The 24,870-nt window shown below is 39.4% G+C and overlaps 1 protein-coding gene across 2 annotated transcripts in view; it reads right to left on the reverse strand.

Moving 5' to 3' along the window:
* Positions 1–24,870, reverse strand: part of TRIM44 (tripartite motif containing 44) — a 109,342-nt gene that overhangs the window by 53,163 nt on the left and 31,309 nt on the right. The window contains exons 3-5 of one of the 2 annotated variants that reach the window (XM_054585902.1): positions 21,392–21,439; positions 10,858–11,097; positions 3,581–3,600 (exon numbers count right to left, since the gene is read on the reverse strand). In XM_054585902.1, the coding sequence (XP_054441877.1) occupies positions 3,581–3,600; positions 10,858–11,097; positions 21,392–21,439 (308 nt within the window). The remainder of the gene's footprint in view (positions 1–3,580; positions 3,601–10,857; positions 11,098–21,391; positions 21,440–24,870) is intronic. The other variant, XM_054585900.1, reaches the window with a different exon arrangement.

A 24,870-nucleotide genomic window follows, 5' to 3' on the forward strand; every position in this document is an offset into this window, starting at 1 on the left:
CGAGCCTCTTGGAGACAGTCCGAATGGTGGCCGAGGGCGTAAGCCCTGAAGCTAGACTACATTAAAGTCCTAGCTCTGCCACTTACTAGGTGCGTGTCTAGGGCAAGCTGATGTTTCTGAGCATTTATTTCCTCGTTTTACATGTAGGATAATAATTACAGTATAAGCTTTATATGAGGATTAAATGAGAATGCATATAAAGCACTGCACAGAGTAAACCCTCAATGAACGGTAGCTATGACTATTACTGTTGTTAATTAGCAGGACGACTACCCAAGAAAATTCAGGGCAAGAAGTAGATATGACCAAAAGGACAAATACTTGGCCACCTCATGCCAACAGCTTGAGAAGTCAAAACTGAAAAGAGCAAAGAAGGCAGGGAGACTCCAGCTGGTGAGTAGAAAAAAAAAAAAAAAACCCTTATAGGTCTATTACAGACCAATACATTTCAATAGGGCAGACTTTCCTTTGTTCCTTCCAGCGTGGATAGTGGTTGTAATCCAATTCTCCCTGAACTTCTGTGCAGACTGTGGGGAGGTGAATGAGTGGAAAGGATGCTAACAAAGGAGAGCCAGGTATAGCAATCCAAGCAGACCTGGGACTCAGGCTCTCCAGACGAATTTCTCTTCCATCCCCTGTGCAGGTAGACCCACACTTCCTTTCTGCCTCCCTTACACATCAACCCCTCACTTAATTCTGTCAGCAATACAGAAGCCTTTGGAACAAAACTGTTTGGCTTATTGAGATGGTGAAGTGTCTATCATAAACAAGAGAACTTGCAGATCAAAGGCAATCTACCCCGAAGTGTTAATTGGAATAAATTGAGCCAAATGGTATTTCAACACAAGCGAACTGAATGGAATCAAAAAGTATAAATATAAAGGTTAAAAAGAAGATTTGACTCCTCTTTCTGTCAAATTGGAACATACTCTTCAAGTGCTCATTATACCTAAAAAGGGTCCTGTCAAGTGCCTGTTAAACAGAATCCCTGCCGACATGCAGGGCAGCCTGGCTCACGGGAAACAGCATGCCATCGTGGCTGCTAGTAAAAACCCCCACAAAACTCCATGCTTTACCAGCATCCGCTCAAGGTGACATGAAGGTATCAGCAATTAAATTCTACAGCCAGTCTCTCACACTGCATAGTATTTTTGAAGGGCATTAATCTCTTCAGAAGGTCCCTGTATTCCTCTAATCAATGAGGCTCTGGCGTGTGACCATAAGTCAGATGAGAGTGTTCATCCTCATCAGGTTCCCCCAGAGAGAAATGCCATTTCTGCCCTGTGGAGTCTGCGCAATATATCTGCTAAGGTGTCTTCTTTATATTGGTCTTGTTTGAACTCTTTCTGGGGAAAAAATGGTCTAGAGTTCTGCTTGGCCTGGATTTTAAGGAGCTAGAGTTAGTCTTGAGAGTAGAAGGTGGAGTGCTAAGGAGATAATTTAGAGTGTGTCTCAACTAAAGGTCTGTGTGAAATGGTGAAAACTTAGTCAATAACTACTAAGCACTTGTTGATTTAGGCTTTTCCCATCGCTGGCGTAGTCTAGTCTCCCAAGCTCTAGTGTCTGAAATTCCAGAATGTCTTCCCACAGCCTGCAGGACAGAGCTCTGCTACCCCACGGAGGCCTACAAGGCCCTGAATGAGCCTGTAAGGCCCTGGATGACCCAGGTTCTGCTTTCTTTCGTCCACTATTCTTTTGCCTAGAGCTTTTACATAAGTTGTTCCCTAGAACCACCCCTACCCCTGCTCCTCTTTTGTCTGCCCCCTCATTTTTCAGACTTCTGTTTATATATAACCTTTTCTAGTGAGCCTCCCCTTATCCTCCGAGAGTGATTTAGGAGCCCTTCATGGAGGAGCCGAAACTTCCCTCATCACAGCTCTTCCCCCATGGTATATACTCATCTCTGCCACTAGACTTAGGGTCCACAAGATCAGGGACGGTATCTGTCTGAGTTACCATTATATATCCAGTATATACCGTGCCTCACACATAGTAGGGTCAAAACAAAGAAAGGGAGGAAGAGAGAAGGGAAAAAACCACCCAGGGAGGGAAGGGAGGAGGCAGAGAGGTGGGGGAGGGAGGAAGGGAGGAGCCACAACACAGAGGGAGCCTGCTCCTGACAATGGCAGGAAGATGGAGTCTGAAGGGATTCCCTGAGCAGAATACTTATGGCTTTAACACTGTAGACAAGGAACTAGATCTAGACTGTGAACCACAGTTCTCAAGGGAGGGAATCACCAAGAGATGCAGATAGATGTGGGATAGCATTTGATACTAAGGAAGAGGCTAAGGATGTGGGACAGGAGAGAGAAAGGAAAAAAAAAAAAAAAAAAAAGACTGCGTTTGTTGGTTTGCAAATAAAACCAAAGAAGGACTCAATCTGGTTCCCATAGTAAAGTAACCTTGAACAATTCATTTAGCTTCTTTCAAAGAGAAATCTAAATTAGATTAGTGATTTTCTAACTGAGTTCCGAGGAACCCTAGGTTTCTGCAGAAGTCCCTCCAGGTTTATCGTAATGAAGCGAGGAGATTCACTAGCAGATGAGGCTCCCAACTTTAACCAGAGAAAATTGTTTTTTATACATTGGGTTTCTATCTAAAGCCCCCTTGAAAAAAAGGATGCTTCTGCTATAACTAAAGTTCTGAATAGTAATGGCCTGGATAACCTTTCTAGTCCCTCCAGCTTTAGCAGTCCTTGATCTACGAGACAGAGGGGACTCATTTGGACATTGTATTTTACTTTGTACAAGTGCCCCTCAGATGTACTGATGGCACAGCTACAGCATTTCTTAGAGCCCATGTCACTGCCCGAGCAGAATGAAAGGAAAGGTAAGGACACCACAGTCCAGGTTCACTGCAAGGCTGAGGCCAAACTAAAATACACTTTTACTTATTTTAATTTTTTAAATTAAATTTATTGGGGTGACATTGGTTAATAGGGTTGCATAGATTTCAAGTGTATATTTCTATGATAAAAGATCTCTGTATTGCATTGTATGCCGCCCACCCAAAGTCAAACCATCTTCTTTTAAATGCACTTTTAAATTTCATGTGGTGATACAGAAGTACAAAGGAGTATTTTTTTCCTAAACAAAACTTTGTATATCTATGATCTGGGATTCATAGTATAGATGTTTTGAGTTGGACACAAAGATATTATAGGTTAGAAATAAATAATATTGGATCCAGAGCCTATAAAAAAAGCAACCCAATTCCAATCAAGAAAGAACAATGCAAGTTTATCTAGTCCGTCCACCTGAGAGCCTAATTACCATTCAAGTACAGTGCCACTCTTCTTAACAGGTATCCTGCATGTGCCAAAGAATAAAGCAAAGTAATCGTAATTGTGTAATTGCGTGCTTTAAAGTCTACCTTTATCTGAAGGTTACAGGCAGGAAATGGCATCGGTGGGGAGGGAGATGGGAATCTTACAAAGTAAGATCTTCAAAGCCTTGGTTTAAGGAGACTCCTTTTCTGTGCTGTTCCTTGGCTGTCTGTATTTCACGGGGTGTTAAAAGGCCACAAAATCACACTCTACTTCAATTCTGAGAACAGACAGGCAGCAATAATGTGATCTTACCTGGGTCCTTCCTCGTCACCCTGAAAGAAACAGAAAGAAACAGCATTAGAAATCAACACTGGTAGAGATTGATTTAGACCTCTTTCTTTTCCTTCTGCTTTCCTGACCTGAAACAAAGCTTGTGCATTTATTGTAATGGAGACAAACCAGTAGACGTCTAAGGGCTAAGACGAGGGCTAATATAATCCCATGTTCAAATTGCCCAACAAAGATGAGCTGATAATTTGCCCTTGCAAGGAGAGATGTGAATGCACAGACCTAGGAGGCCTAAATAATAGCCTTGCCTTTTTATTTGTATGGTTGGCAGTATTTAGTTCTCAGCAAACAGAGCTCAAAATAGCAGCAGGTCTTAGACAAAAGCTGACCAGCTCCCCAAGTATCAAGCTGTTTCCCTCAAAGGCTCCTTTCTGCCTTGGTCTAGGATTTTTTTCCCCCTCCAAAGAGAAACACAGCAACTCTGATATACAGCACACTACAGTGGAAAGGGCACTGAACTGGGACTCAGGAGCCTGGGATTCTAGTCCAAGCTCTGTTGCTTATTAGCTATGTGCCCCTGGACAAGCTAATTAATTAATCTGGACCTTGGTGTTCTCCTCTGTACAAGGGCAGTTCTAGCATTCGATGATCAAGACCATTCTCAGCTAAACAATGGCTTTTCTGTTTCTCTTGTTTACTCTGCCAAGACAATGTGAGTGTTATTTTTCCAGGTATTGCATTTTTCTGATCCTAACTTTATCAGTGATCACAGAACATTTCATTGAGCCTCTTTGTTGTACAAACTAGATTTTTCAAATGACTCTCAAGCCCTTTCCAAGGGACCTCACTCATCGTTTTGGTAACAGGATATCTTTTAAATCGATCCCTTTAGCTATTCAGGGTTGTCCTCAATAGAGAATTATTTCCTAGTAGTTAACTTCTAAGAGAACTTTATTTGATTAATTGTTCCTGTTGGAATAAAGAAGAATGAGTTCTGGAGTCAGACACTCTGGGTTCAAACCTTGACTCCATCACTTGCTTGCTGTGTTACCCTGGTCCAATTATTCTGCCTTTCTTAACACCGGTTTCTTAATTTGTAAAATGAGGATAATAATTGTCCCTGTTATCACAGACTGAGTATGAGGAGTAAATAAAATAATTAGTATAAACATATGGCACAATGCCTAAGATATAGTGTGTACTTAATAAAAGTTCTTTATCCATATCAGTAACAATTCAGTATCATTCATTAAGGAGCAACTACATGTAGGTGCTAAGGATAAAAGATTAATAACCCATAATGTTCTGACCTTCTAGTAGCTCTCTGTGAGGAGAAACAGACAGAAACAGATATAAAATGAACTATGGCTAAATGTGTTAAGGGCACTATCAAAGACACAAACAGAACGCTGTGTGGATCAGAAGGGAGGTGAGACAAGACACTGCCTCTCCTGGAGAAGGCCCGAAGGCTTCACAGAGAAGGGGCCATTTATATCGGCACTTGAGGGATAAGCGGGATTTTCCCAGGCTAACAACAGAAGATAAGTGGGAAGGGCACTGGACTAGCAAGAGCAAAGGCACAGCAGTTTTAAAAATGGATGTTTAAGGAATTGTGAGTGGTTGTTTAAGGAATTGTGAGTTCCGTGCGACTGGGGAAGGGGGTGTGTGTGTCTTGGGCAGGGGCTGTGGAGGTGGTGGCGGTGTGGGGCTTGAGGATTGGGGGGGCAACAGAGGTTATAAAGGTCAGGTGCAGACAGAAAGGTTCTTTAAATCAGAGTGTACACTGGAGGTTGGATAAGAAGGGCATTTTTAGAATACTGTTAAGGTTTCCAGTATGGTTAAGGGCACTAATCATCTGTACTCTAACGAGAGAAGAAGGAGGTGAGTGGTGGAAGGAGGGTAGAGGGATTGTGGAAGCTTTCTTTACATTTTGATCGATTGGTATGTCTTATGGGAACTATATTCTAGTAAGAAAAAAGTTATATAATTTGAATTTAATAATGAGTTACATAACTATCAATGATACAATTAAACCTTAACACAATGTTTCAATTATCTTTGGGTATTAAAATATAGTTGTCTAGGGGAACATTATGAAAAAAAAAAGTATCCATACTTTCTCCCACGATTTAGAGCAAGCCTTCCTCGTAATCACACATCTTGGTGCAATTGTTAAGAGACAGGGTTTTGAGTTAGTAAAGCATGGTTTTAAATTCTGGTTCATCAATTTCAACTCGTTCATCAAGTGGAGGTTTTGGCAATTTACTGAACTTTTCCAAGGTCCAGCTTCCTCATTTATACATGGAGATCCTAATTCTTATCCCACAGAATGGCTATATACATTAAAATAAATGAGAAAATGTTTGTAAAACCCTAAGCAAGTGTCTAGTACATAGTAAGTGTTCAACCAATGATGGTCACTGTTGTACAATCCTTTCCCTGAATTGTTAATTAATAACATTTCTAGGCAGAGTGGGGAAGGGCAGAGAAGAGGGGACATAAGGTTTTGCTTCATATTCATTCACCTCTGTTGCTTACAGACATGTTGTTCTTTTCAGAAACAATAATCACTATCACAAAGCATGGCGAGGGCTGGGGTGAGAGTTTCACTGTGGGAGGAAGGGAGGGAAGGAAGGAGGGGGGAGGAAGGTAAGAGGAAGGGAGGGAGTGAGGGAGGAAGGAAGGAAGCGAGCAGATACACACAAATAATGACAAGGTCTTAATAGGTCAACAGACATTCAAAGAACTGCTCAACTAGCTAGTAAAAGAAATGTGCATGCTATTCATGCTCCCTGAAAATGTACACCCCTAGCCTGAAAGCCCAGCTAATTCCTATCCATCCTTTAAGATCAAGTCTCACTTGGAAATTTTTCCTCCCTGACAGGCTGATGGGGTATTCCTCTCTCTCGTCCACATCTGCAGGGCTCCAACCTCTGGGCTAATATTTTAGAGCAGAACACCTCCAGAGACAGCATCGTACAGTGTCTTCCTCTGGATTGTCACTCCTTCAGAACAAAAACTGTGTTGTTCATCTCTTTATTCACTGCACCTATCACAGCATAAGGCACATAGTAGATGATCAGTCAAGAGAGTAGGGAAGACAAGATGTGAGTAGGATTTAGGATTAACTTCTATTCCCTATTACAAGTGAATTCTGGTTTCAGAGATTATTAGTACTGAAAATCTGTTAAAAACCAGCATCTATGTAAATGACTTGTTAGGTCAGGCTGTGTTTTCAAATCCCTCCATGAAACATCCTGAATGCACTTGGCTGGTAGGATACATTCTAGTACAATCTCTCATTGCCACTTCCACCAATGCAAATGTATGTTCACCAAAAATCAGGTAAGTTTGTTCCTATGACAATGACATATTTTAAAAAACAAGAAAATGAATACAAGAGAGAACTGTTGCTTCCATAAGTTAATTTCATGAAAATTAAGCTGAATTCTTTCAAAGTGTTCAATAAAGATGAGTTACTTAAAAACTGCTGTCAATTTTGATGCGAGAGACATGCAAAATATCAGAAAAAATATAGCATAAAAGTCTAGGAGTCTATAGTCAACTTGTTTCAAATGTTATTCTTCTTATAAAGGAACTGGAACTGAATCTTATAAACAATGCGGTATGGGTGTGGTTTATGCCAGAAACATGACATTCTGCTCCATACGGCAAACCTGTATCCTCAAAGAAAAAGAATCAAAATCAAAGAAATCATATATCAAAAAAATCAAAGAAATTCACATACATATTCATATATATATATATATATATATATATATATATATATTTTCTAAGTTTAAAATAAATTTTAGGGTATATATGTATCATTTTTAATGACTGACACATTTGACCCAACTTTTTTTAAGATTACTCACTGCAGCTCAACACTCTTCCCTCAAAACTAGACAAAATATGGAAATGCCCATGACATGCAAATAAAAATAAAGACTCACCATTTTTAAATACTTGACTTTGGCAAAGAATCTTATAAAAATAAATAAGTGAAACAACAAATCAATGTTTCTCTCCCACCTTTTTTCTCTCTAAAACTCAATAAATAAAATATTTAAAAAGAATAAATTCAGGCCCAAAACAAGAGATTTTCAAAACTAGTGATTAAATGTACACAGCTACAATTGTTTTGTGGACAGTTTATAAAAATATGCACAAGAACCTTAAAAATGTCTCTACGTTTTAATGCTTTTTTAAAAAATATTTTATTTATTTTATTTTTAAAGAAGGGAAGGGAGGGACAGAGGGAGAGAAACATCAATGTGGTTGCCTCTCGAGCACCCCCTCACCCTCACTGGGGACCTGGCCCGCAACCCAGGCATGTGCTCTGACTAGGAATCAAACTTGGAGACCCTTTGGTTTGCAGTCTGGCACCCAATCCACTGAGCCACACCAGCCAGGGAAAAATGTCTATACCTTTGACTCTATAACTGCTTATGATATATAAATGAAAACACTCCCTACAGGGGTGTCCAACCTGTGGCCCATGGGCTGCATGCAGCCCAGGATGGCTGTGAATGCAGCACAACACAAAATTGTAAATTTACTTAAAACATTATGAGATTCTTTTTTGTGTGTGATTATGTGTTGCAATGTATTTAATGTGTGGCTCAAGACAACTCTTCTTCCAGTGTGGCACAGATGCCAAAATGTTGGACATCCCTGCCAATGTTATAAATTACAGTAAAAAGTTGGAAATAACTTAAAATGAGATAAAAGTTCAATCTGTATCGCTGACGCAGGATTCAAACATTATGTTTATGAAGGACTTCTGGTAGTACAAGGAAATTTTAAATATGACGTTAAGAATAAAAAATATATTCATATTTTTTAAAATTCTTTTTTCTTCTTGCTGTTCTGATTGCATGTTTTTTTCCTTGTGTTCCAAATCATTAATTTGATTCTTGGCTTCATCCACTCCACTGTTGGTTCCCTGTAAATTTTCCTTTATTTCACTTAATGTAACCTTTATTTCTGCCTAGATCTTTTTTATGTCATTGAAGTACCCAATGTGTTCCTTGAGCATCCTGATAACCAGTGATTTGAATTCTACATATGATAGATTGCTTGTCTCCATTTCATTTAGTTCTTTTTCTGGATTTTTGTTCTGTTCTTTCATTTGGGTCATATTTCTTTGTCTCCTCAATGTGGCTGCCTCCCTGTGTTTGTTTCTGTGTAGAGCTGCTTTGACTCCCTGTCTTAGTAGCGTGGCCTAATGTAGAGAAGTGTACCTGTAAGTTGGATGGGGTAGAGCCTTAGGTGATCTCTTGGGCGGGGCAACCCATGTGAACCAGGTTGATGGAGTCTCAGATATAGTATCACTGCTCTGTGGCTCTGTGTAGGCAGGGCTCAGAAAATGGACAATGGCCATTATTTGGCCTCTGGAAATTTGTCTAGGAGGAAACTGTCCCCTGGCACTTGCTCTGGTGCCAGACACTTCAGTTTCTCCCTGTATGCCACTGGTGCCCTTCTAGCTGATTAACTGGTGCTGGAGCTCAGAAGGAATTAGTCTGCATAAGTCCTAAGTCCATTGTGGACCCTTTAGGAGGAGACACCTGAGAATTCTGCAGTTTCTTCTGCTGCCCCAACCCCCACTGGTTTTTACAGCCAGAAGTTATGGAGACATCTTCCTGGCACTGGAACCCTGGGCTGGGGGCCTGATATGGGGCTGGGATCCCTTGCTCCCAAGTTGTCCCTCCTGATTTTTATCCACCACACATGGGTGTGGGACTGCCCACTCCATGTCTCCGCATCTCTGCCCCTCCTACCTATCTGAAATAATGTGACTTTTAGGGAGAATTATGGTATTGATCCCTTGACTTAACCCTGTCTGAACTTTTTGTTTATTAAGACACAAAGTGACCACTTCTTCAGTGTAAAACGTCTTAGGAATGCAAAGCTGTCTAGGACACTGTTCTTTTCAATAGTGTCAATAGAGACAAAGCACAGGCATCGGAATAGGACAGACTTAGATCTGAATCCTGGTTCTATTTTCTACTAACTAAATATCACTGCTGTGTCAATTTCTCTGCAGTTTTCTGCATCTTAATATCCAATCTATAAAATGGAGGAAATGAGTGCTGAGTAAAGGATTAAATGAAATGATGACTATAAAGTGCTTTCTTTCCTACCTAATAACTTATTTAAGCTTACACTGCCCTAATTCTGAGGAGGGTGGAGTGAAAAGAATAAGTGCTATTCTATTCTTTGCATGCATTCATGAAAATTAATCAAGAACCTTGGATGACTTGGAACCAGAAGTGGACAACTGTCCAATGGTCTCTTACATTTCCTATCTGATGGCTTGGACAATACCCACCTCCTAGACTATATCTTGGCTCGTCTGTTGGATTGCTTATGCTGTGGCTAGGCTCTCCTGAGCCGAGGCAAGACTGCTAGGTAAAGCTGAACTTACTGAGTAAGTCCTGAATAGTCCACAAGATTCTCCTAGGTTTTCTTCTAGAAGTGCCTACCCTAAACCTATCTGGCATAAGCTTAACTGGACTTTTCAACATAGTGCTATGAAATCTGATGAACAACAGCCTCTCCTCAGTGGCTGAAAATGTTATAAATTTTATATATTTTTAAAATTGGCTGCCTTAAATTATTTTTAGAAATAGATTCTAAATGCATGTATTGTTTGGTAAAATGTCTGAGACTCTTTATTCTGGTTAAAAAATAACAATGAACACAATGACTATATTCATTGTACAGTGATTTAACATTTATTTTATGCCTTTCTTTCACATTGTGTTTTTTTGACCCTCGCAATGTCCTAGCCCACATGCCTCTCTTAATCCAGCAGTTATGCCCCCAATTCATGCAGCTGGCTCCATATAAAAACCAGCTTGAGGAATCCTTTTGCCATTCACAGAATCAGACCAGAATCATTCATTCTGGCCTGTTTTATGCTCCACTTCCTGACTTACTCTCATTCAGCCTAGTTCTCACCTCTGTGATTACTTTACTTACAGGATCGTTCCAAGACTTGGGATCTGCTAAGAGCTCTCTTCTCTGGTTCTGATTTCTGGCTTCCCTAACTAACTCAGATTAGTATTTGCCCCCAGTGACTATACACCTTTAAGTCATGGTGGACAAACATTTTGCCAGGTCCAGTGCTGGCTGCAGACTCCAGAGGCCACTACTTCCATCTGGTATGCATACCAGGCTAAGCTCTCAATTCATTCACACTCAAGGACTACAAGAGGGCATTTCCAGAGCTAACAAACATGGCAGGCAGACCTCCGTTTGTCCTGCGACCAATAATTGTGGGCTTTTTCCTTTACCTCTGCCTTTGGCTCAGCTGCTTCATTAGAGGTATCATGTTGTTCCTTGGCTTGGGCCATCTGAGTCATCAACCTGTCCATGTGGGACTGGATGTCTGCAAGTATCTCAGTCACATGAGCTGTGGCCATTGCTTCCTGGATGTCCACTAGATGAAGGGCTTTCTGCTCCTCATCAGCAATCACTTTCTGAACTTTCTTAAATTCCTGCTGTATAAAAACCTTCATCTGGTCCCGAGTTACCTGTAGCACACAGACAAGTAAGAAGAATAAGATGGACACACAAAGAAATGGAAGGTTAGAGCTGTTATGGTAAGTGCTAAGCAGCAACGGCCAAAATACAAATCATGGTTCCTATTGAATACTGAAGTTTTGGGAATATCCTATAAACAATGTTCCCCTAATATCTTAGATAAATTTCCTGCTAATCTTTTTGCCTCTTTCATTATTTAGGAAGTAATTCTTTATCTTCCTTTTTTTTTTTTTTGTTCATTTTTATAGCAGTAATACATAAGTACTTTTAAAAAATTTAATAGATGAATATATATGAAAAATGAAATTCTCCTTCTCCATCCCTATACCATTTCCTTCCTTAGTGGGAAATTACTATTAACAATTTGGCATGTATCCTTCCAGCCATTTTTCTATGTGTCTATATCTATATATATAATTATATTGTTTTTATATAAATGGATCACAGTAAACATATTGTCCTGTGTCTTACTTTTCTATTTAAAATATTTTAGTATCTGCAGAGCAACTTCATTCTTTGTACTAGTTTTAATATCTGTATGATGAGAATATATATGGATATTTGTATATAGGAATAAATAAATAAATATATAAACATCTTGATTAAACATATATGGAGATATATATATTCTCTTCTTAATGGAAATACAAGATATTTCCTTTTTTTTTTTTTTTTTTTGCTATTACAGACAGCATCTCAATGAAGATCCTTGAATGTGCCTCTTAATATTTGCATGTAAGTTTCTTTAGAGACCTTTGAGGTCACTGGGTCAATTCACGTGTACCCTTAAAAATACTAATTGGTACTGCCAAATACTTTCCAAAAACAATGCATCAATTACATTCCCACAACAATGTGTGAAAGTAAGCATTCCCCTTATAGCTTCACCAATATCAGATAATGTCAAGCACTTAAATTTTTGCTTTCTGAAGGGTAAAAATATATTATTATTTTGCAACAACTGTGCAAACCAAATAAATTATGATTGTTGGCTAAATTTGGCTACGGCATATGAAAGGCAAAGTGAGAAACTACCAAAGTAGCTTCTAAACTCTATATCTTGCCAGCAACTGCATTTATTGACATTTCCTCATAATCATGTTTACTTTATGCATATTTTTAAACAACTATGCACACTACACTGAGTATCTGAGGTAGGGAGGAGGGAAGAGGTAGGACAGTAGACCAAAAGAGAAGGTCAATAGAGAATTTTAAAGATGAAAGAAAAACTAATTGTCATCTACATGAACCCCTTTCTTTTACAGATAAGGAAAAAGACACAGCTGAAAACTTGTAGGAGCTGCAGAGGACTCTAATCTTCTTGTTCCCAGGTTGGTCGTCTGTTCGCTATAATAGTTTGTCAGAGAGAAGTCAAACTGGAAATACCTAAGAAATGAAACTGAGGAAGAGAAAGACTAAATGAGAGGGAAGATCAAGCCATTTTTAATTGGCCTCTTAGAAACTGAAAGAGGCTTGATACTTTAAGCTGCTTATATAACAGTGCCATAAGAATGTCAGTGCAAAACAAGGCCTGTATGACATGTATGTGCTCACACATCAAGTGACTAAGTGACATTGACCCCTCAGGAATTCATATACTCTGAGCTGCAGGTGCTCTCTCTGGTGCTAAGGAAAAAGGGAGGGGAGTGTTAAATGTTATTCATATCCTGTGAATTCTATATCGGATTGAGAACAATGATTTGTGTTTATTTTTGTAATTCCTTTTAATTTTTAATGTATTTCAAGACTGTTACGCTTTATGATGATCATTTATCAATGGATTTCTAGCCTTGAAATAAATTAGGTCTTATAAAATCTAGGATTTTATTTTAAAGACTAAACCAAGGAAGCTTGAGCTAGGGGATGATCTTTTCTGAATGTCTAAGGAACTCTCTTAACAGTTCCAAGTGACTAAAAATAAAGATCATGATAAAAACTGACTGGCAACCTATTTAACGAGACCTCACCACACATGTGGTTGGAAGTTAGAAAGCTGACATCACAGTCAAGGAAGGTGTGGGCCCAACTGCAGTAGGTAAAAAAAACAAATGTGGTTTTAAAAAATCAAATTTTCTAGAAGTTTCTCATTGCTCTGCATAGGTTTTTCAACACAACATACTTTATTTTCTATAGCTCAAGCTCCAAAGGAGGACTGAAAGCAGAATAATCTACTCTATTAAAAGCTTTATTCCTTCTTCTTACTCCAGTTCTCTACTAATTCACAAACAGGTATTCTCTAACCTAGTTCAAAATAGTAAGAACAAAGTTCGGGTCAAGGCACTCTAATTCAGAGCCCAAAGACGAGACTCCCTGGGGATCAGTCACATGGCAGCTTGAGTACTCCGGTTCTCCAATTGCAGGAGCAGGCCGCTTTTAAAATCCCCTTTCTGGATCCATTTCACCTCCTTGCCATCAAAACTCCATTCTGCTAAAAACTTTACAGTTCTCTAAGAGCATGAGGCTCTTCCCATTAGCACCTGCTGTCTAGGAGCCACTGACATCGTTTCTGAGTAGGTTTCTTAGGACTTCTTGCCTCTGTACCATAGCTTCCCAAAGGTGAGAGTGATGGACTCATACTACTGAATATACTGCATGCAGTGCTATGTAAAAAGACAAAATTCTACATATGTAGAGAAGAGAGAAGGCTAGGTGTATCACACAATGATAAAACTGGTGATGTAAAAGGCTCCTTTTATATAGCATCTATTAGAAATTGCCAAACCTTTTTAAAGCCACAGAACTTTCCCCTTCCTTCATCATAAAATGTTAACGTGGAACCCCAAAATGTTACAGAGCCAAAAGTACAGCTACTCTGGTTTAAAAAAGAAATCTCCTCTTCCCCCTTGAGGTAACTTCCTAGGGCACTGGTATTGGTCTCCAAGAAAATGTCACCCAAGGGACCTGGGTTCTGTCTACACAAATGAAACCTAAAAGGAGTTTTCTCCCTTTTGTCAACTGATTGGCCCTTAAGTTGTTGAAACCTTAAAGGCTGAGGTTACAAGCATATTGATATATCTTTGTTACAGCTGTGCTAGAGTGAAAAGCTATGTTATTACTTAAGCATAGTATTGTAATTTGAAAAAAATTGGTGGCTTATTTGGGAATGATTAGAACTAACTATTGAATATCTGATTGTTTTCATTAGAACTGCATCCAATCTCCACATTTTAAAGGCGGGGAAAAAGCCAGAGAGAAGTGCAGTAGTAACTTCAGGTTTAGAAACCAACTTTCCTCTGGCCAGTCCAGTATACTTTCTGCTATAACATATCCCTCTAATGATCCTTTTCTGCCTGCTTCAGGTTCTTCAAATTTATTTCTTCGTAATTGAGATGTTTCCTCTGCTAACAGGCTGCTTCTGTTGTTCTCCCCTCTGGGATGTTACCCCTACCAAGTAAATCTTGGGATAAAGGGTGTACATCTGAACAGTTAAATCTCATCCCATGGTACTTGCTATATGCTCTTATAGTTAACATTTCTAAGCTAGGATGGACCCCAGAGGCATGAAGACTGGTACTTGATACATACATAATTAAACACATAAAACCTTGAATTAAGAGCTTGTACCTAAAAACAACCCCATTCAATGTGCTTGATATGGCTGGAAGCCATTAACTCCCAGCTAGCTGGCGTGTAGGAGACAAAGGTTTTATTTATTCTTCTATTATAGGCAGATTACAAAAACAACAAGCATACTAGCTAGAAAGCACCATGGGCTTAAGGAAAATTTGTTCCAGAAAAGTGTTGCTGAGAAAAACTGAAAAGGATGAACCAGGGTCAGGAGCAGGATGCTACGTAAAAGAAAAGCATCAGAATCTAATTGATTGAAAATTTCAAAAATATGTGTTCCATTAACCAAATTTCCTGCAAGGTTTTCCAGTATTTATTTTGGCATTTTAATTTTACTCCAAGAGAACTCCTTCCAAACCCCTGTCAGGCTCCACTGAGGGCAGGCGAGGGAAGAGCTTCATCAACAAGCAGGAAGACAAAGTCCTTTCTTAGCAAATGGCTAAACCTCCCATTTCCTCTATCCTTTGTGTATGAGTGGAAAAGCCACTATCTGTGAATAAAAAGTTGCCCATTCCTAAGGACTGAAAAATTACCCAGCAGCCTAGAAACACAGAAGACATGAACTAAGAACTGCATTCCATCACCAACATTGCCAATGCTATCAAACATTATCCCAACATCCTAGTGAAAGGACTGAATTGTGGGGATTTTCCAATGGGGTGTTGAGAAGGGTAGAGAAAAGGTTATTAAAGTATATGTTTAATCTCTTCCTTAAACTGTTTTTCTTATCTTCATCAGAAGCCCTAGGCAGAAGCACTCATTTATATGCTCTTTCCTCCTTTTATCACCTCCATTTTGTTAACAGAGCACCATGGGCTTTCTACCCATGGGCTTAATTACTACTTAATTACTTCAAGTATCTACTCAGTGAAGTTGCTGTTACTATTATTTCTATTATAAAAGACTATAAAAATATACTACTTAATTACTTCAAGTATCTACTCAGTGAAGTTGCTGTTACTATTATTTCTATTATAAAAGACTATAAAAATATACCAAAATATAGAAGAGTGGTTATCTCTGAGTGATGGACCCATTAATGATAAAAACTCTCAGAAAACTAGGAATAGAAGAGAACTTTCTCAACTTCATAAAGAAATCTACAGCTAACATCAAATGTAATGGTGAGAAACTAGAGTGTTCCTGCTAATATCAGAAATATGGCAAGGATGTATCCTTTTACTACTCCTTTTCAACATCATGCTGAAAGTCCTACAGAATGAAATAACACACACACACACAAATAAAAGGTAGGAAGGTAGAAATAAAGCTGTCTTTGTTCACAAATACCATGATCACTTTTGTAGAAAATCTGAAAGAATCAACAAAAAACAAACAAAAAAAAATCCTTCTAGGAATCAAGACAGTGTGGTATTGGTGAAATAACAAACAAGTATATCAGTGGAACAGAACAGAAAGCCCAGAAATAGATCTACATAAATATAACAGCTGTCAAGAGGTATACAGCCATGTAATATAAAAAACAGAGACACTTACTGAAGAAGTTACAAGAAACACTGTACATAAGACAATGACATCTCAGGCCCCTTCAAAGTAGGCACCTTGGGACCTCACACAGTTCTCCCAGTCACCATCAGCTGCCCGGTCATAGTTTCCTGAATCTCATCGACAGCCTGAAATCTCTTCCCTTTCAAAGGTGATTTTAGTTTTGGGAACAGCCAGAAGTTGCAAGGCACCAAATCTGGGCTGCAAATTACCCAGGGGGCTAAGTCACCTGGGTAATTTGACGTTTTGGCAAAAAACTCTACATGAGACATGATACATGAGCAGGCACATTGTCGTGACGAGGCTGCCAATCACCAGTTGCCCATAACTACAGCCTTCTGAATCATCCAAATAGTTTCCATGGAGGAATGTTCAATATTCAAGCAAAATTTGACACAGATTCGTTGTTCTGTTTGCTCATTTTGAATGTGAGAGCCACACAGGACACATGCCCACTCAACAGTGTCTACCACCCCCACTGACTGTACTCAGTAAAGTCATCACTGTTCATGTACGCACATTGCAGTCCACTCTCCTTGGCTGCCAGGTTATGTCAGTGTTGCACAAACTATTCTTGTTATATTAACTATGGCTGGACATTTTCTGGACAGACCTCAAATAATCAACTCATCTTGAACAAAGGAGAATAGGCAATAACAATGGAGAAGACGTGTTTTTCACACATGGTGCTGAAACCACTGGGGAGACACACACACACACACGAAAGAAACTAGCCACAAACCTTACATCTTTCACAAAAATTAACTCAAAATGGAACATAGACGTAAATGTAAATGCAAAACTATAAAACTCCTAGAAGATAACATAGAAGAAAATCCACATGACCTTGGGTAAGATGACAACTTTTTAGGTGTAATTTTAAAGGCACTATCCATGAAATAAATAATTGATAAGCTGGACTTTATTAAAATTAAAAATTTCTCTGTGAAACTGTTAAGATGGGAAGGCAAGCCAGCGACTAAGAGAAAATATTTGCAAAAGACATCTGATAAAACACTGTTATCCAAAACATACAAAAAACACTTAAAACTCAACAATAAGAACACAAACAACCAAATTTAAAAATAGGTAAAAAATGTGAACAGACATTGTACCAAAGAAGATACACAGATGGCAAATAAGCACAGGAAAGATGCTCAATATCACCTGCCCACCCCACCTAGGCCCTTTAATCCAATCCCACTTGCTTGTACCACTAAGCTGAAATGAAATTCTAAGTCACAAAGAGTTTCTGGGTGATTTAAAGAAACTGTTTAGGATCCTTATCTTACTTCCAACTTGTTCTAGGACAGCTTCCTCTCCTTTTCATTTTCATTTGGCTATAGAATTCTTGGTTTCTATACTTGACCTCAAACCCCTTGACCTTTTGCCCTTCAGACTTAGTAACTACATGTGCCCCTAATTCCCTACTCTTTCGTGTTTGGACCTTATATTGTCTTATCTAGTCTTTGGTTTGACTTTGACTCTCAGAATAGCGTTCCCTCAGTTGGGAACCCCATATTTCAGCCAGAATAGTCCAGCCTTCTATTTCTATCAGAGTGCTTCTTCCTCAGACAATAAATTTTGGTTCTTGAGCCTAAGTACTTGACTGCTCTTTAACATGATCATGCATATGACTCTATAATATGCTTCTTCTGAATCTCTTTCCTTTCATGGTTATCTCTTCCTCACATACAGACATAAATATACGTGCAAACACATATGTGTGCATACACACAACATCAGAGGCTTAGGGCCATGTTTCCTAGAGGCTTTGTACTTGAAAGATCCTAATAAACACTTGAATTGAATCTGCTAATCAGCTGTGAAGTGGAAAGCAACTGTGTGTTCCCAGTCATCTGAGGGAGACATAGTCACAGCAGAATGACAAGCAGCTCTTAGTGTAAGAGATGGAAATCTAACCACTATGGCTATGGAACTAGTGCCAAGCATCCTCTCCTTCCAAGGCTGCTCATTCATGCTGTCGGCTGCTATGACTTTATTGTCATGACAACTTGATGTGTAACCCAATGTCATGGCACTGAACTGGATGCACCAGAGAACAGTTCGATGGGATATAGGACTCACTTTGAATCAATACTACTGCTTGCTCTTAAGATGCCTCTCTCTTTGCCTGACCCCTGGGTGGCAATAAAGAAAGCAATCACAAACTTCTGAGCATCACTTTTTCTGAGTGGGCAGGAAAAAATTCTGGGTAACTCCCCTGTAGAAATGTGAAAGTAGAAAAATGAGTCCCCAGAGAAACCCAGGATCTGTAACAAACAAGAATAAGAGTGAGAGCTTCTAATCCACCTCATTTTCTTGCTTTCTTTTCACCTTAACCTGGGCATAAGCTAGAAAGACAGCTTCTGCTTCAGGAATTATTGTGTAGGAAGTGGGAGGTGAAAACGAACACTGACAGTTTCAGGGGGCAAATAAAAAGAAATTATGCTATTTTAAGCACCTTAGACTTGAATATACAAAGAAAGGCTATTTTATCTACTGAAGATTAAAGTAATCCCCCTCCACTTCCAGTCCATTCTCTCTACCTAAACACCTTCCCTGCAAAGCTACAGCTATTTGTAAACTTTCAAAACCACAAACCCAAACAACTGCCCACCACTAGGAATAATCAGAAAAGAGCACTGACATGTAGGTCTCATGTTTTCTGCCTCTTTTTTGCTACAGAGAAAACAGTAAAGCTCGTAGTTTGCTGTAGTAGAGAAAAGAAGTTTGAGTAGTGACTGCCTCTGCTAACTACGCTCTGCAGCTCAGAAAGGTAAGAGTCTCTTCATTTTTAAAATAGGGTAATAATATTGTTCTCACAGATATCTTTGTAACATTTACAGAAAACAATATGTGGAAAGAACTTAGTACCCTTTGGGCGTATAGGGACATCAGCAAAACTGATGCAAATAATAGTCACCATGAACATTTATTGGGTGCTTCTCATGTGATACCCACTGAGTCCTCACAGACAGAGAGCTCCCAATTAAGAGAAAGAGTCTACACCCTCGGGAGTGCAGACTACTTTCCCAAAGGAAAACAGGAAGGACTTTTTCACACTTCCTAGGCATTGAAGAGTAAGGATGTCAATCAGTAGCTCCTTACCTCAATTTCAGTAAATGGCCACAGACTGTCAGGGAGATATGGCTACCTTTTCTAGTTTGATAAGATCGGACATGGTCTACTTCACAGAAAGTCGGGTCACATTCTGCTCCTCAGCACCTACACACAGCCTGTAGTCAGCGCCTCAATCTCACCACTTGCCTCTCCCATACAGTAGGTGCTCAAATACTGTCATTCCGTTCAGTGTCATTTCAATATAATGTAACTGAGATGCCATAGAAGCCTAACTCTTGTTTCTATCAAATAGCCTATGATAAAACTGGTCTCGTTTTACGTTGTTTTGCTTGAAGTTGGAAAACCTGTTGATGACACTGAACACTCACTTTTCTCTTTTGCAAACTGAAACCCTATTATACCCACTTAAGCTAATCATCTGCTTATCTAAGGACCTCAGGACTTGTTAACTAACTACAGTTGATAAAATACTTTTCAGGCCTCTAAAGCCATGACACCAATCATTATCCATCATGTCTTATCTCTGCAAAAATTTGTTTTCAAGGTATATACTAATAATATGATTAGTCCTATTTCATAGATGAAACTGAAGGCTCAGACAAATCAAGTGATAGAGAGAGGTGCCATTACATAGACTCAGGTCATCTGACTCCAATGTCTATCTTTTTTCACTGTAAAAGGAAATTGTGTCATACTAAAAATAATTTCCCCCCCTAAAGTCTGAACAAACTCTGTATTGGTGTTCTACTCCCAAAACATTTTCTATAGGTAAAAAGTTAATAACTTCCTATAGCTATTCTATATAGCAATCATATATATTCTATATATATTCCTAATAATTCTATTTAGTAATCACAGAAAGGCAACGTATTGGCTTCATTAGCCCTATGGCCTTGGACAAGTCATTGAATTTCTTAAACCTCTGTTTCTTCATCTGTAAAGTGAGGGTTATAATGTCTAACAAACAGGTTGAGTTAGAAATTAAGGCGGTATCACAGAATCTATTTCACCTACTATAGCAGTAAACAAGCCATTCAACAAGGTCATCAGCTGGGTCACTGGGTTGAATGGAGGTTCTTTACATAGCCACAGAGACCAGATGGATGTCGCCATTTTGCTAAATACAGAATCAATCAGGTAAGAGGCGTGGTTCTTAAATTTTATATTTACAGTTGACCCTCTGTACCTAGGGTTTTGCATCCTCAGATTCAACCAACAAGGGATCAAAAATATTTGGAAAAAAATTGTTATTTTCCTGCTGGTGTATACTATGTTGTTAGGCCTATGATGGTTGCGTCTGTACTGAATACATACAGACTTATTTTTGTCATTATCCCCTAAAGAATACAAGCATACCTTGGACATATTGCACATTCAGTTCCAGACCACTGCAATAAAGTAGGTGGGGGAGATTCAGAAAGAGTCACTCCAAGATGTGTTTCTGTGGTATGCAAATTGTTCTGAGCTAAAGGCAATTTTAGCTTCAGGCTCAAGAAAAATTTCTGCCCCTCCCTTTAACTACCTAGAAGAGCTTGAATTAGGGGTCTTGCCCATAAGAAATTATCAGTGATAACCTTTTCAACCTACCTATATAGCAGGGCAAACTTTTATTTACTAAACATCTGCTCTTCTAATCACCCTGCAAAGACCCTTTGAAGCCCCCAACGTACCCTACCTCATGCCTAGCTCAGAATATCTTATAAACCTCAATCCTCCCTTTCTATCTCTGAACCTTTCCTGCATGTGGGGTCTCTGACTCTCTCATGTACGCAGGGTTCCCATACATATGTAGGTATTAAATTTGGTTCTTTTCTCTTGCTAATCTGTCTCGTGTCCATTTGATTTTTAGACCAACCAGGCGAATCTTGAAGATAGAGGAAAGTTTGTTCCTTCTCCACACAAATATTGCAATAAAGCAAGCTGTAATCTTTTTGCTGGTAGAGGGTCTTGCCTGCAATTTGTAAAAAACCCAACATCTATGAAGCACAATAAAGCAGAAGCACAATAAAACATGGTATGGTTGTACAGTGTAACAACTAATCTAGAAATGATTTAAAGTATACCAGAAGATGTGGATAAGCTATATGCAAATATATATGCATATAGCTTATTTTATGTGAGACTTACTTGAGCATCCTTCAATTTTGGTATCCATGGAGGTCCTAGGACCAATCCCTGCGGATATAGAGGGAAGACTGTATATATACATACAAGCATCTACATAAGACCTGAGGTAGGCTGAGACTTGCACTGTATAGCTTTAACCTTAAGATAGCAAAGAAAACACCTTTTTCCTTGAGAAAACCTCAGTTTTATTTCCTAGCTGAATGAAAGGTTAAACTAACAGGAAAGGGGAAAGGAGAGGGACAGGGGAGAAGTAGGCCCTTAAATAAAAGTCTGGGTGGTTTTTATCACTATTATCGCAGTAAAGTATTACATCGAGACTCCTAAATTAAATGTCAAATACAATCCTGCACTGGAAATGTGAAGCGTGGCTGGTATGGGGGAGTTCTGACAGCCCCACTCCCTTCTCCATGTTGGCCACGTAATCAGCCCTTCAAGCTTTGGCAGAGAGTAAATTATCAAGTCTTCTATCAGCGCCTCGAGGAGCTGGAGCAGGGGGAGAAGGACATCACAATGTATTAATTTTATTAAGCCATTTAAAGCTCAATCCCTTTGCTTTCTAACAATGCTCCAGCTCACCAGGCAGCTTAGAAACCGTGTCCAGCCCTAGTGTTAAAAAGCCCAGAGCCGATTTCCACAGTGCTTCAATTAGGAGCTCTGCGGCTCCTATAGGAAGAGACTAACCAAAGGGTGAAGCTGCAGGGGGAAGGGGGAATAAAAAGGGAACAAGAATTTCAGTGGTGTTTACTTTAAAGTGGGGATATATCTTCTGATGTGTCTCTTCAATGGCACACAATTTCTATTGTGACTCTTAATTTCTTTTAATTTGGCACCAGGCAGTTTTGCTAACTAGAATTTGCTCACTAGAATTTGCTCCGTAATAATAAATGTAATTGATTTGCATTGAGTTCCTGTTTCTATTGGGACTATATGGACACACAGTGGCACAGTCCTAAGGCAGACTGCCTTGATGTGAACAAATAAGAGATCTACACTGAACTAACTTCAGGCAAGGCAGCCGGCACAGGGCCCAGCGTCAGCCAGTCAGCCAAGAGCAACACCAAGAGGGCCCAACTATGAAAATTTAACTCAATTTTCATGTCATTATCATTTGAAGAGGTAGCGAGGGCCCTTTAAAACCTGCAATCTGCGTGTCACTAACCCTGGGAAGTGTTAATTGATCAAAATATTTGTCTTTGCAGGAATTAGGTCTCCTGAACAATGGGGTTGGGGCCAGGGCTGGGGCTGTGGGGGAGTCCCCCACATACTCCTGCCTGTCTTCTGCAAGTGGTGGTTCTCAGGACTAGGAAAAAGCAGCCACCACTTACAGGTTATTGTACTAAGCACCTTAAATGGATGTTCTCATTTAATCTTCCTAATAACCATATGAAGAATGTACTATTATTCTCTATTTTGCTATTGAAAATACCACCACCACCACCACCCTGGAAAATGGAGAATTTAAGCAAAAAACCTGCCCAAGATCTCAAAGCTATCAACACTGGGTGGGACCTGTCCCAGCGCAGTCTTATTCTAGAGCCTGAGCTTTTAATAACTGTCAAATACTGCCTCCTCCGACTGAGGCTAACAGCAGGTTTCTGACCTTCCTCCTTGTCTAGGGGAGCAAAGAGAAAGAAAAAGACTATTCACAACTGACACTTCAAGTGAAGGGCTGAAAAAATTTGACTCAAATAGTAAATCTCTCTCTCAACAGCCTTATTGAGATATAATTCACATTATCATACAACTCATCCACTTAAAGTATACAATTCAGCTGGTTTTTTTTAAGTATATTCACAGAGTTGTGCAATCACTACCACAATCAACTTTAGAACAGTTTTATCAACCCAAAAGGAAACTCCTCGTCCATTCCAGTCATCCGCCATCCACGTTCCTCCATCTCCCTCGGTCCCAGGCAACAATGAGTCTACGTTCTCTCTCTATAAATTTGCCTATTCTGGACATTCCATATAAGTGGGATTATGCAATAGTTGGGTTTTCAGTAACTCATTTCTTTTTATTGCCAAATAGTATTCCGTTGTATGGATATACCATATTTTACTTATCCTGTCATTGGTTGTGTTGTTTACCCATTTTGTATAGTATGAATAAGGGTGCAGCTTTTGTGTGGACATATGTTTTCATTTCTCTTGGGTATATACTCAGGAATAAAATTGCTGGCTCATATGGCATCTGTTTATCCTTTTGAAGAGCTGCCAAACTGCTTTCCAAAGTGACTGCACCATTTTACATTCCCACCAGAAATCTATGAAGGTTCCAGTTTTTCCACATCTTTGCCACATGAACAAAACTTCTCTCTACTGGGGAAAACTACAGAGCTGTAGCCCTTCATAAGAGCTATCTACCTGCTCCAGCTCTGCCAAAACTGCCTGGGTGGCCTCAGACACGAACTTTTACTCTCTTGGCACCTCAGTTCCTCATCTATAAAGTGTGTGAGTGTCTGTGTGTGTAGGGGTAGATTGGAGCAGATGGCCTAAGACTTCCCACTGAACCCTACATTTATTCATTCAGTCACATCACATGAGACGCCTTGACCAGTGGGGAGGTAGATGCTGTGAAACAGAGAGTTTGGGGTTGACTGCGTGACTGTATTTTACTGTGCATTAACTCGGCTACCACTGTGCCTCAGACTGTGACTCTATCATGCTTGCTTAGGGGGAAAAAAAAAAACCAACCCAGAAAAAGAAGAAATATACCTCACAGAATCTGCTTATTAGGAAGAAACCAAAAATGCCTTATTAGGTAAAATTTTCACTTGGTAATAATGGCAGGTTGGTCTTCAGGATTTTAGTTCTCTAAATTGGGGTCAAATTTGGAAGTAGATGCAAACGATAAAAATGTATGCACTTATTAGGAATGATAACAGGTGATAAAAGTAGTATACAAACAGTATGTGTGTATACACATAATAGTTAAATATGCATATATATAACTTTTTCCATCTGAAAGGCAAAGCACATTTTCTATCTGAAAGATGAAGCACCATAATATTAACCAGGTTTTTCATAGGTGTGTCCCAAGGTGTGATATATTCACCATGTGCATCACAATAATCCAGGCTGCATATTAAAAAAGCAGATGTCAGAATTACCAAACTAGATGTGCTGGGTGAGGCTCAAGAATCTGTATTTTTAAAAATATCCAGAGTCTACGAACCATTGCAGACAGCAGAAAAATAGCTGATTTTTTTCTGCCTTCTTTGTACTTGTCTGTATTTTCCACATTTTTCTACAGAGAACATCTATTACTTTTGTAACTGGGGGATAGGGAAGGGGGAAGTTGTTTTGTTTTGATAAAGTCAGGGAGATGAGGAAGGACAGCAGCAAGCCCCTTTCTCCTCTTCCCACTGCCCATGGGTCTGTAGAGGATAAAAAGGGGCCACATTTGCTTCTGCAGGGATTCCATGCCTCAGGGCTTAGACAGAACCTGAGAAAACACATATATTTTCCCATTTGGTGTCC

Source organism: Pteronotus mesoamericanus, unplaced genomic scaffold (genome assembly GCF_021234165.1).
Source record: "Pteronotus mesoamericanus isolate MK-2021 breed Mesoamerican mustached bat unplaced genomic scaffold, CSHL_Meso_final contig_90, whole genome shotgun sequence".
NCBI lineage: Eukaryota > Metazoa > Chordata > Mammalia > Chiroptera > Mormoopidae > Pteronotus > Pteronotus mesoamericanus.